General features: G+C 46.0%; 1 protein-coding gene across 7 annotated transcripts in view; it reads right to left on the bottom strand.

Annotated features, from left to right (window-relative positions):
* Positions 1–15,787, bottom strand: part of DOCK2 (dedicator of cytokinesis 2) — a 405,468-nt gene that overhangs the window by 94,577 nt on the left and 295,104 nt on the right. For all 7 annotated transcript variants that reach the window (XM_029217458.1, XM_029217457.1, XM_029217460.1 and 4 more), the window contains one exon: positions 2,477–2,575. In XM_029217458.1, the coding sequence (XP_029073291.1) occupies positions 2,477–2,575 (99 nt within the window). The remainder of the gene's footprint in view (positions 1–2,476; positions 2,576–15,787) is intronic.

Genomic DNA, 15,787 nt, shown 5'->3' with positions numbered 1-15,787 from the left:
TTTTTCTTTATTATTTTTTGGAGGTGCAGAAAGGGAAGGGGTACAGCCTGTTATTAAGTAAATCCAATGAAACCAATAGAGTGGGTTTTTTAATGAAATCTTAACGATTTGTTACTGGGAGACTGTTTCACAAATATAAGTGGAACATGAATATGGAATGAGAAAACACTCTCAAAATAAAGGACTATTAATTCTGTCTTTGGGAGTAAAGAAGTAAGTGCGTTCATTGATGTGGCAGTTTTATAATCATCTTTCCAAATATGTATTTGAGGAGGAAATAATCTACACTATATGAATGCATCTCAGGTCACTGAGCAAACAAACTATTATTAAAATGAACATCTAATTACTGTACTGTAAACACAGCTAATTCATATGTCATAGGCACGTGAACAAGCAGCTTAGAGGAAACATGACAGGGATTTCTCTCCCTCTCCTTTGAAGAGGTTCAAAGTGGACCTCAACATGCCCCATCAGATTTTTCAGTAGATCAAACTTGTTCTCTACCTTTGGAGAACACAAATTCAAGACAAATCTAGATAGCAAAGACCAGAACCACTGGCGCCCTCCTGAGCTAGAGGAAATGAAGGCATCCAGCCTATTTGCTTAAGGTAAAATGAAAATCCATAGGAAACCCGTTCAGAGCTCTTTCCTTAAGCCAGCGGTTTTCAGATTATTTTAAAGCAGAATTCTTTGTTCAGAGAAAATCTTACCTGGAACCTAATATATAAAGTAGATAAAAGTAGAAAACAGCTCTGGTTGAAGTGTGCGTGCATGCATGCATGCCTGTGTGTGTGTGTGTGTGTGTGTGTGTGTGTGTGTGTGTTTATGGTAGAAGACAGTGAGGCTAGGAGAAATATAATTTGAAAATCACTGCTTTAAGCTAAATTGCAAAATTCTGGAAATGAGATTGGTTCCTTTCCAGCAATCATTGCTTCTAGGGAAAATTACCTCAATGCTTTAAGTCCCAGTTTCCGCACTAGCAGAATGGGGATAACATCTACCTCAAAGGGTTGATTAAGTGCACACTGTCTATGAGATGCTCCACACAGAGTCTGGCCCACTGTAAGTGTTCACGAAGTGCTCGAGGATGACGATGGTGTGTATAATCGTTCATCCTTGACGTCACCTGGGGAGTTGTGGATATCGTCACAGGAACACTCCCTTCCTGTGGGAATGGAGAAGAGAAGACCTCTGCCTCACAGATGGAAAGCCTGGTTTCTGAATGAGAAGATGCAGCACGGTGTAAGGGCTGGAGCAGAGGTTCAAATCCTCTCTCTGCCACATACTGTTGTGTGGTCTCGAGCAAGCAGATTGTAGACTTGTAAAATGTGACTACTAACACCTATGCCATACTGTTGGAGGACTACATAAGAAGTGTATAATTTAGTACACAACAATTCCCTTTCCTACCATCCTTCCCACCCTTCCTTCCACTGAGGATCAAAAATTAGGAATCCAGTCTTTCTATTTCCATGTCACATAACATAGAGAACTTGAGGGGGAGAAATCTTGGGTTGTTTAGCTTTCCTTTTGTTTCATTTTTTTGTGTATCCAGAAAGAGGTTCCATTTCTTGCCAATCCTACTCCAGTTAGGAGACCTTCTCAAAGCTAAATGGATGAAGGGGCAGGACGTTGGCTTCCTATTGATTCTTTTTGTGGGCCACTCTCTGAGGTTGGTCCAGTTCTGGTGCCCTTGCTTCCTTCAAGGAGAGTTAAAAGTGAGCCCCTGGTAGCAGAACCCCTGAATCTGGCAATGGTAAGGAGACAGTGACAAAGCTGACCATACTGAGGGCAAAGGGACGACTACACCCTGGGACAGCCCGGGCTGGGCTTTACGTTGATGATATCATCTCCTGCAGAGGAACGGGCCCACAGGCCACCCGCCGCAGGCAGACAGTCCTAGCAAACGAGCCCTGAGAGGTTAGAAGAAGAAAGGGGCTCAGAGGCCAACTTTCTCTATGCATTCATTATTATTATGTAATAACAGCTAACTTTTAGTGGACTCTTACAGTGTGAGAGCTACTGTGCTCTCATTTAAACCCTTCACAGCCCTGTGACATAAATGATATGACCCCTACTTTACAGATGGGTAAACGGAGGCTTAAGAAATGTTAAAGTTAACCTCCTCAGCTAGCTGGTGACAAACCCTGGATTCAAACCCAAGACTGTGTGACTCCAACACTCATGCTCTTAAGCCTCAAAATGTCCATGGTTCATCAGCAAATACTGGTTTGAAGGCATATGTAGACTAGGCACTCAGGGCTCATGTATGACATGGACAGAAGATGTGTCCCAGAAGTGATATTTACAAGCCTAAATGGGAATGAGAAACAGGGAATCACACGAACATTCCTGCAAACTTAGACCCACACATTCTCCCGGTGCACAGGAAGACCTTTGTGCCCTAAACCCTCAAGAATCTTTTGTGTAACGCGTCTCCCCAACACTGCCCCAGAGCATCCTATAGACTCACCACAAGTTCAGAGCTGGTCTGGAATGTCTCAATATAGAAGGAATAGTGCTGGTCACCCATCTGGTTTAAGATGGCTGTCATACATGCCACAAAGTGACTCTGCAAGAAATAAAGAAAAATGCCGTGAAACAGTGGAGAGAGGACCATGAGATTCACCTTCTTCAATTACTTGACTTCAGACCAGAAAACACCTCTCTATCCCAGGTGAGTATAAAAAGGTCCCCCAGGGATGGAGAATTTCTCCTTAGCAGATGAGCATGTGAAATTTCCCTAAGAGTAAATGTCTCCTTATGGCTCATTCATCAGCTCATTCATCCAAAAAGCATTTATTGAGCACCTATTACATGACCAGGACTATAATAGGAGCTCCAGATACAGACAATAAGGGCCCTATTCTTTATCTCTCCAGCTGCTTGTACATTGGGAAAGGAGCACTGTATTAATGTCAGGAGATCCAGCGCGTATCAAGATTCTGGAGACAGTTTGATTTTCTGGTAAATAATTTTACATGTCTAATCTCCAACTGTTCCATCTGTAGAGTGGGACAATAATGCATCTGTATCTACCCTGAGAGGTGTATCAGAAGGATCAAATGGCTCCTATGGTGCCCTGAATACACTGAGGTTCCCTACAAGAGCATCAATTGTTGGACCATGAATCAGTCAGTGAGAAGCCAGCAGCTACCGGGGACAAGTACTTGCTAAGGGCCATAAAAGAAATGAGAGGAGGTAGTCCTTGCTCTCAGGAGTTCATGATCTAGTTGGGAAAGCAAGATTAACAACCATGAGGAAAAAAGCACAAGACTTTGATGAGCGAAGCAGATCGAGTGCCAGAGGGATTCAGACGAGAGGGAAATCAACGCAAGGACTTGGAGAGGAAGTGGGTCTGAAAGGATCCGCGGGATCAGAGGAGCAAGAACCACATCCTTTCGTGCACCAGAAGACATCACCACACCCTTTTCTGCTTTTTCTCTCCCAGATTTTATAACTCTGTACCAGGGTGGCGCTTTCTGGCAGGGCTAGTGTCTGAAGGCAGAATTTAGAGAGATCTACTCTGGGAACCTGGTAAACGAAGTACTGACCATAAAGCCACCAGCTGGGAGAAGCCACTCAAGAGTGTCTCCCACAAGACTCCACTGGGCTGCCATCTCAACCAAAGGAAGTCCCACTGTCAAGGGCCGGCCTGTGGAAGCTTGGGCAGCTTGGCGTGATGCAGGTGTCTCCAGGAAACCCCACTTCTAAAGGGTGTCAGACGTAACACACACCAGAGAGGTGGGCCTGGACGTGTTATGTTTGAACCAAGTATTATATTTGTATCACAAACTGCTGTCTTTGTTAAAAAAAAAAATAAAACTGAAAGACCAAAAAAATATAGCGTGAAAAAAAAAAATCCTCCCATATTACAGGGTTACAGTTCAGTGACAGTGGTGGAAGGAACAGCCTTGATGTCCCCAGGAAGCTCCTTCTGAATTCCTCCACAGGAAGTCTTTTGGGTAATTGAATGTTCTTCAAGTTCACATCCCCAAAAGTAACTCCCAAAGATACAGATTCTCATTTGCTTCTAGGTTCTTTTCAATTAGGACGTTAGGGATAAAATGCTTTCCCAGTCAGCAGGACCAGCTGTGCAATCTGTGGGGCTCAGAACAAAATGAAAATTGAAGAGTCCTTGTAAAAATTCTTCAGATTTTCAAGACAGCCACAGGGTCCTTCTGAGCACTGGACCAGGTCACACGCCTGGGAAGCCCGCTCTGCCTGCAAGTGACCACCACACGCATGCACCATAAATGTTCAGAAAACATGCAGAGGTGGCAGGGGGCACAAAACTGGGACTCTCAGGGGTAACGTCAATGACACTATGTTGCTGGGGACCTGGGCCAACCGCCTTGGCCGTCCAGGGAGTCAAATCTTCTCTCCGGCTCACGCCCTCAGGGGGTGATGGTGAGTCTGTGAAACTATCCGTCCCTTTCAAACCAGACAGAATGCCACCATCACTGCTAATTTAACCAGGTCCCACTGAAACCAAGAAACAAGCATATTATTTTTTATCCCTCCATCCAGGCTGGACGCAAGAGGGGAGAAATCTTCTGAATTTGTGTGTGTGTGCGTGAAAGAGAGAGAGAGCACACACACACACACACACACGCGTGTGTCTCCTCTACTCCCTCCATCTCTTCTGTGAGGGGCTTCCTCCAAGAATTCAGCCGGTGGCCACTAGAGGTCTTTCCTTTTCACATGGTAGCTGCCGTGCAGTTTTTCCGGCTTTTTATTTATTCCTACGTGAGCAGACCCACTACACTTCTTGCATATAAACAGTGAAAATTACAATATAAAGGACTTATTATTTCTCCTTTTGGAGTAATTCTGCTGCTGGCCAAAGCCTGGCTCATTTTGCAAAGAAAGGAAGGATATTCTCTGCAGGTAATTCCACTGCTTCAAAAGGTAAGAGATCTGGGGAGGTTTTATTTTTTGTGATCGATCATCCTCTCAGAGGAAATGCTATCGTCTCTTGGACAACAGTTTACTTTTAAAGCTTTGGCTTAAATGAGTCCTGGGATTGTGAGCTTGTGTGTGTGTGTGTGTGTGTGTGTGTGTTGTAGCATCCACCATTGTCAGAACTGCAGGCTGCCCCAAACGCATAGATACAGATACGGAATGCTTGGTATTTCCGAAGGCTTGATTTGAATTTGAAGGGGGGAAAGCAAACAACAAACCTCAAAGCTCAAGTTGCCTGGAAATTACCTTGAAAAGGCTGCATTTTCTTAAGCCTTGTTTAGAGAAACTTCCATGCTTCATATTAAATGAAAATAAAAGGGGAAGGGGATTCCAAGTGCCCATCTAGAGAGAGTGACCATTTTACGAAAGAAACCATTATCCTTTTATAAGGACTTGCTCAGGGTGTACAGTTCATCGATCAATCAAAATTACTTTTACCAGCTTGTTCATTTCTTCGTTCTAACTGCCCCACAGAAAATCCCAGCTGAGTGCCTTCCAGTACGATCTGTAGTGTGATGTTTGTGTAGTTTGAAGTTTGGACGAGTTACCTGCATTTGGCTGTTAATGAGAAATGACAGTGCTTTACTTCCCACTGGAAGCTTCCCTTTTTGTCTGCTATGGTGTCTAGCCCACTTTAGTATCAAATCTGTCAGCAATCGCACCAATGTGACTGACTGATTTCTGAAATAGCATGATATACCAGCAGCAGGTTCGAATTCAGTAAAGGCTCCACTCTGTCATTTAAATTAAAAACCAAAAACCCCTCTCTGTCATACAATGATAGAATGGTGGAATCACATTGTGTTTCTCTGACGTTTATCCCTTTTTCAGTAGCGTCTTCAGCACGGCAATCCACCTCTTTGCTTCCTGCCCCTTTTCCCTTTTACAAGTTTGAGACCTTCTACATCCACCATGTCTTAAGTGTTTAGAAAGAGCTGTAGGGATTGGGAGTGGGGGTGATGAACAGACTGCACTTGCCCTAGCAACTCAGACACTCCTGTTGTTGACATGGCTCAAACTTTACAGTGTCGGACACCTAACTCCCAGCCCTGTCAGCAACGTGGAAAAGCCTGAATACTGCATGGGGGACAGAGGGTTAGAGGGATCTCTTGCAATTCAGGCTAGTGAGAATGCCCTGCCTTCCATCCTTCGTGGAAATTTTGTGGTCAGCATATATTTACTACCAAGGCGTGAGGCAGCCACTCATCCATACCCAAGCAGCATTCCAGGTGCCCGGAAAGGAAATTGCTTCTTAAAACAGAATACCGGGGGGACCTGCATGTTAAATTCCGGAGAGAAACTATCTGAGATGCTGTCACAAACCAGGCAGAGTCACGTCGGCTCCATGTGATCGGGGTGGTTTAAAATGTAGCTAATGAATCACAGCACGAAGAGACATGGTTTGAAACTAGGTCAAACGTGTAAAAATAAATGCAATCGTCGCAGGCACTTGGCTGATGAGGGGCTACTTAACGCCTGCAGTGGCAGGGCTTATTTGCCACACAGAACCCTCTTCAGTGATCCATGACAATCAATTGATCTGGACAATTCAGCCCATCAGTATGTAGGGAGCCCTTGCACACCTGGGAGAGAGCTAAAGCTCCAAAGGAAAACAATCAGGGTCTCTTCACTGTGTGATGGCAAGAGAGGAAAAAGAGAAACCCGCTATTGTGTCATTAATATTAATTAGCTGGGATACTGGCTGACTGCGGTCAGGAGAGTAGCCCTCTCCAAATCAATCTACTCCTTTGCATAAAAAACCATCGTCATCTTATTGATAAGGCCAATAGTTTTGGTGCACAACACTCAAACATATCTATTTAGCCACCTCTAAAGCAAGCACACCTACACACACGGTCAGGACCCTGCAGTGCTGAGTGAACCGGGAAGAGGTGATCAGTTTGCCCTGCCTTGAAGAGCTAACCAAACAAGGGGAGAGGGGCATGGTTGCTGCAATGCGTCCCCCACTCCGCTCACCTGAGATCAGTGGGAGTGATGAGATCGCAGAGGGAGGGAAAGAGCCGACTTCGGGAGCTTGCTACCTAAATGCCAGCATTACTATGCGATGCCAGCTGGTGACACGTTGCCATAGTAACTTCAAATAATGTGCTCGACCAAAATAAAATAAAATACAGAGAGCGCCAAGGAGAGGAGATGAGCGAGGAAACTTTGCACGCCGAGGGAGATGAGAAGTTTTATCTGTGGGGCCATCCAATTCCTTTGAAGACTAAGAGTAGCCTAATGCCCCTCTCAGGTTGCTTTTCCATTCACCCCCACGTCTGCCATGCGGTTATCTAACAGATTTTATTCTTGGATGGAATTGGTGCTGTCTTTGTGACAGATCCAGGACCGGAGGTAGGAGGCTATGGTGTGAGGAATTCAGGGACCCTAAAACCCGTTCATCTTAGAGCTTTGTCAGGAAGCTCAGAGTTGTAGTTTGCAGCAATCTTTGGGGAAAGTAGTGTGTGTGGTATCTCAAGTTCTGGGCACTGTGCTAGGTGCCCGGGTGCAGCAGTGAGCCGGGTGGATAAGGTTGTACTCCAAAGAAGCAACGTCAGGTGGAGACCTAGGAGCCGGACAGCCTGAGTTCAAATCTCAGCTCTACCTCTTACTAGGCATGTGACCTTGGGCAGTGTTTCTTGTGCCTCAGAGTAAAAGGGAATAGAAATAGTTCTCACTGCGTACAGTTTTAGTGAGAATTAAATCAATTTGTATAGAGCACTTAGAACACAGAAAACCCTCAATACGATCAGCTGTCAGTGTTACTGTTGCTGTCGCTGACTCTGGTCCAGAGAAACTATGCAGGTTGGCTAACGGGAATTCCTGGCCTGGACAGAGGATATGATGGCCCCACCTACCCTTGACCGTCTGCGTATGCATCAAGCACTCCCAATCACAGCTTCGGACAAACAGCTAAGTGTCCTTTCACTCTGAACGTGCCTTTGGTTAACAACACGCCCCAAATAAAGCTGTTTAGTAAACCGCGTGTGTGCCTCTCCGAGCAGGGCATGTTTGGAGGTTTCTTTTATTTGGGGACAGTTGCTGGCAGGTAGGATGAATGACAACGGTGCCCAGATTGTTCAAAAGCCTGAAGTGTAACTGTCTTCATCGAAAGCTTAGTCTTCCGGCTGTCTGGCTTTAGGAAGTGCCTGTCTTTGTGTGCAGTGACATTCTTTGGTTACCCAGGGATCCTGCTGTATGACAGAGTATAAACCAAGTCACCTTCCTTCAGGGAGAAGCTTCTTTATGGGCACAGATCCAGGGGTTCTGTGTAGCCTGATCCATGTCAAAGCATAACATCACAGGAAGACGGGAATGTGCCTCTTGGATGCTATGTACTCCGGATGCACCTAGACATGTTCCATCTGTACAACACAGCAACTCTTTAGAGTTAGCTGTGTGTACCACTACCTGGCACTGTGGGCATTAATGATCAGCTCTCCAGCATCACTAGGGCCAGAACCGCAGGCAAGGCGTCTCCTCAGAGAGCTATTCTCACTGTCAAAGAGCGGGGTGGGGGGGTGGGGGGGTAGGGGGGTTGGTAACAAGGCTGCTTTGAACCCAGGCTGGAAGGCGAGACTAAAGTGGCCACACACTCTTCCTTTGAAACGAACACTTTCTGATCTTGGCTGGAGCCTGTGCACGTGGCTTTGTAGTGCGGGGTCACTTTAAACCTTCCAAAGGACACAATGAGGTGTTTAATCGCAAAGGGATGTGGAAGGCAAGCAAATTCTGTTCAATCATTCCTTGTGCTTAGGACTCCACCTTTATCATCTCACTGAGTCCTCTCAACAACCTCATTAGGTCAACTTTATGCCCATTTCACAGATGAGGAAAGTGAGATGCATAGAGGCCAAGCAGCTTGCCTAGACAGACATTTAGTATATGGTGGGGCAGGAATTAGAATCTGGGTCTTTCTGACTCGAAAACCTGTGTCCCTTTCATAAATCCATGATGTCTCTCATGTCAGCACTGTCAGCTCCACCCGGGCAGAGATTTTTGTCCTTTATTTATGCTGTATCACCAGAATCTGGAATTGAACTTGCACATAGTATGAGCTCAATAAATATTTTTTAGATGACAGATTGAACTTCTTATAGTATTCCCCATCTTTAAAAGAATGTTACAGGGACCACTCCCCCAAACACTGAAAAGTTAGGGTCATGTGTAGAACACCTTTGCCTTAGGAGAGGACAGAAATGAAAGAATTTTTGTTCTACTTCTGAGCTTACTCCATCTTAAGTTATATTTGATCAAGCCAGAGTGAGATCATTCTTTCACACATGCCTTAATGTAACAAATATTTCTTGAGCACCTACTATGTTCCAGGCATGGTTCTAGGTGCTCTGGACAGTCATGAATGAGATTAACAAGGGATTTGTTCTTAAGGAACTCACACCCTCATTAGGGCCAGGGATGGGGAAACACCATAAGCAAGTGAATACATAAATAAGATCATTTTAGGCAGTGATATCTGCTACTAGTGGAATATTACAGAGCAATGAGGTTGAGATGGGAGGAGACCGGTTTTTAATAGGGGAGACAGAGGTGGCCTCTTAGAGGGCTGATATTTGGGTGGAGATCTAATGGTGAGAGTTGGTCATGCAAAAATCTGGCAGAAGAGCACTCCAGGGCAATTGAGTAGCAGATACAAAGGCCCTGAGGTCAGATGCGCTTGGTGTGCTGGAGGATCGAAAAGAGGGTACAAAATGAGGAAAAGCACATATAAGATGAGGTCGGAGAGACAGGTTGGGACCAGATCCTGAAGGCCCTCGAAGGTCAGGGCAAGGGTTTAGGTTTACTTCCAAGTGCAAAGGGAGGCCATTAATTTGGGTTTTAAGAAGCTCGCTCTGGCTGCTGTGTGTTTCAAGAACCCCTCTTTAAAGAGGCGGTTTCCATGTCTTACCACCCTTCTCCAAGTCATTACACTGGAGTTGTTCCCAGGGTGGTGGGTGCGTGAAAAGTGCAACTATGTGCTCAGTGTTGACCCTTCCCGTTCGTGGTAGTGTCACCACACCTCAGCAAGCTTTTCTCACTAACTGACCATTCTATAGCAGACTCTGACCCTCCTCCGGCAGGTGTGGACATGGACTCTAGTTTTACGTGGATCCCCCTTGTCTTCAAGTTCATCGGTTTGTCTCCCTGTTGTTCAGAGCCGAATGAAGGGGAGGGAGCCTGCTACAGCGGCTCTCAGCCTCTGATTAAAGCCATTCGAGCCTGTGGGACTTGAGAAGGCTGCTTGCCAGGAGATGCTATCATTTAGGACACCCCAGTTTTTAACTGTACAGAAGATGATTTTTCTAAATGTTTCCAACTACATCTTTGGAGGTGTGGGTGGGGAAGTGCACAAATGAACACACACACCAGTGGTGGTCTTCCAAGCTTGGCACCGAATGCCTCAGGAAGGGCTGTGCAGAAACATTTGTTTTGAGTCCTGGAGAATACAGTATTGTCCTCGGCTCACGTATTCCTGAGAAAAATCAAAGCCAGGAGCATCACTAGGAATGTGGGCTCTGCATGAGTATCCTACACAGCCCCTCACCTTCTCCTGCAAACATTTTCATCCAGGTTGTATAAGACACCAAGGTCAACTTTCAACACGAAAAAGTGTCATGAAAGGATATTATGACTCAGGAAGGAGGTACTGTGGGCTGCAGGATAACGATAATAACTGCCATTTAAAGGGCTAAGAGTGTGTCATGCAATGTGCTAAACCCTCTGCTTATCCATCGATAAGGACGTTTTATAAGTTGTGGCCAGGCAAGGAAACAGCTGGAAGAGAGAGAAGTTAACATCAGTCGGACATTTACGTGTCGAACACCGTGCAAAAAAGTATGCCAATGGTCACAACAGCTACCAGTTACTGAGCGCTTACTATGGGCCAAGCACTGTGTATGCTTCATCTCAATTAATCCTCCCAGCAGTCAGTCGATGTTGGTAAAACCACGCGCACTTTACAGATGAGGAAATCAAGGAGCAGGGAGGTGACACGGCTTGCCTAGCTCAGCTTGATTCCAGAATATTGTTTTGTAATCATGACATCATCTTACTGATATGAAAATTAAGCAATACCTCAAAGTATAATGAAGAAAGGAAAAGTGCAAAATATTTCATTCCACCATGCCTCCTGCCTAACCTTGAATATTAAGAATATTCAATATTCATTTCAATCTAATAAGCCTCTAGAATGTTAAGGACATTCTAGACATCTATTGTGCCTAAATAGAGATGGAAGGATGGATGGAGGGATGGAGAGATGGTTGGATGGAGCTAGGTGGGCAGATTACATAGGTAGATAGGTCAGGGTTGATACCTAGCTACGTAAATAAGACCAGCCCTCTTTTTTTTTCGGTACGCGGGCCTCTCACTGTTGTGGCCTCTCCCGTTGCGGAACACAGGCTCCAGATGCGCAGGCTCAGCGGCCACGGCTCACGGGCCCAGCCGCTCCGCGGCACGTGGGATCTTCCCGGACCGGGGCACGAACCCGTGTCCCCTGCATCGGCAGGCGGACTCTCAACTACTGCGCCACCAGGGAAGCCCGACCAGCCCTCTTAATGACTATGCTCTGTGGCTTATGAGTCTCCATGATTTTAGGCTCAGCTGAGGATAACCCCTCCATTTTCTGCATTGCTTGGGGTTTTGAAGGCCAAGAAAGGTTAAGTGACGGACACCAACACCACATATTAGGAAATATATCTGGTTTCGCATAGAAGCAGCTTTCCTGGAAGGCACTGAGCAGAGCATACTAAGTACTGGGATCAAATCCCAGCTCTCTTCAATATGCTCTGGATCTTTGGACAAGTTACTTTACCTCTCTGAGCCTCAGTTCTCTGGTCTCTGAAGTGGGGATAACAGTGGTGACTATAGGACTGTTGTAAGGACAAAGTAGAAGCCGGGTGCAGAGGGTCCCTGTAGAGCCTGGCAACACCACGGGCACTCAGAAAGCCTTCTTGCAATGCTTAGCCTCAGCTGTCTTCCAGTTCACCAGGAACAGTTAGTTGATCAGCTGGGGAAGTGTGGAGTTAGCTTTTGGTTGACTCGTGAAGGATGATTTAAACCTCTCTGTGGACCTGGAGAGCTGCACTGCGGATAATGATTTGTACAGGCTCTCCCTGCCCTTTGTTTCCCTTTACAGAGACTCCATGTTTCAAGGGGCGCGGGCGGGGGGATGGGCAGGCAGATAAATATGTTCACAGACAGCCAGGCGGCCAGGTAAGGGAGAGTTTTCAGGAGGGATGATTATTTTGTGGATAAAAGGATGTCTTTAGTTTCCTTCATGAGGACTGAAGACAAGTGAAGAAGAGTGAAGAAGGTCTCCCACATCGTGTTCTAAACTTCAAGCCTAACTCTTCAACCAGCCCTCTCCTAGCACCTCCTCCCACCGCCCCCAAATAGGTCTAGTTGTCCCTGCTGCAAATGATCGGCTAGTCCCAGCACACTCAGGTATGGGGTCTGATAACAGCTTATCGGGTGTGTGTGGAGGTGGCCTCTTTGCAAGCTCTCTGCATTGCTCAACTCAGTAGGGCTTAACCAAAGCAATGACACACTGATGGCGTAGCTCTCAGTCCACACTAGGGAAGGGTCTTCCCCCTTCCCAGACAATTCCTCCCTCCCAATTAATCAATCAATTAGCAAATATTTACTCAGGCTCATAAGGAAGATTCTTCCCTTCCCTTCCTTTCCTTTTCTCCTCTCTCTCTCTCTCTCTTTCTGTCTCTCTGTCTCTGTTTCTCTGTCTGTCTTTCTCTCTCTCTCTCTCTCAATACAGTAGTTCTAACCTGCAGATAATTTTCTCCCCCAGAGGACATTTAACAATGTCTGGAAACTGGAAACATTTCTGTCTGTCACATACAGGGAGAGGGGGAGGTTGACATCTATTGGGTAAAGGCTAGAAATGCTGCTAAACATCCTGTAATTCACAGTTCAGCCTAACAGCAAAGAATGATCCAGGCCAAAATGTCACTAGTGCTGAAGTGAGAAGCTCGCATCTTAGAGAGATGTATACATTATGATGCTGAAGGACAGGTGCAAAATGAATGTTATAGCTTCCTCTCGGCTTTTAAGAAGTGGGAATGACCTCTGTAGTTAGGAATGTTCAGGGGAAATTTCATGGAGCATGTGGGATTTGAGGAATGAGAAGAGTGAAAGAGATGAAGCTAAGAGTGGGAAAGGACATCTATAACAGGAAAAACATTTCATTTTATAATTTGATTGATTGGTAGTAACTGCCTAAAGAGCTGTGTGGGGAATGATTCTAATGCCAAGTCCTACCTCAGCAGGAAAGAGTGTGGCAATCAATTAGTGATGTCTGCTATAGGCAAGGGAGAGAGGGATAATACATGTGCTGAGAAATTGCTGTCCCACTTTTATATGGAACACAGTGAGGAAAGAAGCAGAGGTGAAAATGAGCAAAGTGTTTTGGTACAACAGAGGTTCACAGAGGGAGATCACAAGAGATATTTGGAGGCGCAGACGGAAGGACCTTGAATGCCAGGCTGAGGGCTTTGAATCTCAATCTGTTGATAATGGGATGTCATGCAGGCATCTGCCTACTGGGTTGCCTTCAGGCCAGCTCTGTTGACAAGGTCTTGGGAACTAAAGAAAGCTACCCAGAGTCCTTGCTCTTCATTTCTATAAAGGGAGTACTATTTCATCTGTTAACAGTAAAAACTGGCAGAATTATCATGCTCTGGCTTTTATGAAGCTGATCCCAATGATGAAAAAAATCCTATGAAGCTGAACTCAGAGATAAGTGTTTGAAAAGCTGACTCCGAGGGTTCACATTAACGAGCTCCTGTAAAGCCCTTTTGGATAAAGAAGTCCTTCTGATGTCATTCACACACAAAACAAAACAAAACAAAAAACCCTCAAGGAGGAGGGGAGAGAAGGGAGTAGAAGTCCATTATTCCATTCCTGGGGCTCATGTTTCAGCTGACCCCTGACGAGGACACTGCATTGCCTACTGATCTGGTGCTTCCTGTCAGCCCCCAGCTCCCTGCCTGGCTGGCTCCTTCTTAGGCAGTTTCCTCTCTGTCCTGGGAATGATACCTCATCGATTTATTGGTTTGCAATTTTCCAAATGACATCACGCTCTTTTTTTTTTTTTTTCATTCTTTCCCTCTGCTCACCTCCCTCCTCTTAGATTCCCATTTGTCCCACTTCCACTTCCCTGTCCTTTGGAATGGTAACAACTTCCAATTACCATCCTCCGCAGTCTGCATTAGCTGCCTGCAGACTCCCTCTCCCTGCCATCATTAATAAAGGTGACACCGCGGCTTGGCATGAATGCAGGTCCTCCCCCACCTGCCCCACTGTCCCGTCTCTGGGAGCAGAAGGCTCCCTGGCCAGAGAGCCCCTGCCTTTGACACTTTCCTCCTGCACGCAGTTCCCATCCCTATGTTCTGATCCACACTCAGCTAAAGAAAGATCAAGTGACACAATGAAAAATGCCATCCAGAGAGCTGTCCCGGTGGCACCCAGGTATCAGATCAACCTACTACAGCTCCATATCTACTAATTCCATCTAGAAAGGAAAAAAGATGTCACAGTTGTCTGGACTGATTTGTCCTTAAAAACCCCTGCTGACTCCTTCACCCTGGCAGGCCTGGAGAAATCCTAGTACAAGTCTAATTGAAGTTAAAGCTTAGAATTAGACAGTTGATGGGGAGGGTGATCCTTGGGAGTTCTTGCAAGACAGCTTCCTTGCAGCACAAATGGGGAAGCCATGGACCAGAGAGGTTAGGTGGTTTCTCCAGGGCCACACAGCCTCTGCAATTGGCAGAGCTGGTTCTGACGAGAGTGCTGAATTCAACTGTACCATAATCTACCACCTGCAAACACTGGCCCCTGAGCCTCCAAGTTCCCCAAAAGCAAAATGACTGTTCTTTCCCACTGTTATCTCAGCCAGGGGGTTGTCCTGATCCCAGAAAGACAGACCTCAACTAAGGCTGATGTTTGAGATGTGCATTCTCCTTTAACTTCCTCACCACATAGGTTTCCAGATTTGGGAAAGAACAAGCCACTGAGCACTAATTTCATCTTTCAAAAAAACTGAATGGGTGCCTCTATTACCACTATTCATCCCTGCTTTGATCTATTACATTCTGTGCCCAGCATCCAAATATGGTTAAGAACATCAAATTAAAAACCAAAAGATTGATCACTGAAGTCACTCTGTATAATGAAAATTGTCTGAATGTGCGTTTACGGGGCCTCAGGGCAGGAGCAGGGTGGGATATGGGAGCTTTGCTTATGTCACTTTGCCCAAAGATCCTCAAACCCGCAGCCCACAGGCCTCATGTAGTTCACAGAAATGCTTTGTTTCATCGGAACGTGTTTTAAGAACAACTGACGTTTTGTCAACATTTTAAAACTAGAAACCATTGCATCACTTTTGGATTTTCAACTTCTCTGGGGTATTCGGCAGATTCAGAGATAACCATTCTGCATTCTGCACTCCCCTATGGCAGCACTGGGAGCTGCCTCCTGAAGTAGGTAGGGGCTTGGGTCGGGGGTAGGCACGCACTTTCCAGGTAGCCAGAGCCTGGCCTCATCCAAGAGTGACCAACTTGTCCTGGTCTGCCTGGGACTTTACCAGTTTCAGCACGGAAAATCCTGCGTCCCAGGAAACCCCTCAATCCCTGGCAAACACCCTACGTAGTTCTTCTTTTATGTACCTGGTTGGTTCCTGTGGACACTTGCAGGTAAGGCCTCTTCCTCACTGCTTCCTTCATGCCCACATGCCTCCCGAGAATGACATTCAAGGCTTCTCACCATGTCAATCCTGTTTCTCTCCCAGCCCCCTCTTCCCACCTACATG

The sequence above is a fragment of the Monodon monoceros genome, unplaced genomic scaffold (assembly GCF_005190385.1).
Source record: "Monodon monoceros isolate NGI ecotype Baffin Bay Population unplaced genomic scaffold, NGI_Narwhal_1 Super_Scaffold_12, whole genome shotgun sequence".
Classification (NCBI taxonomy): domain Eukaryota; kingdom Metazoa; phylum Chordata; class Mammalia; order Artiodactyla; family Monodontidae; genus Monodon; species Monodon monoceros.
Note: the sequence above shows the minus strand (reverse complement) of the source record. Positions and strands in the feature narration are given on the sequence as shown.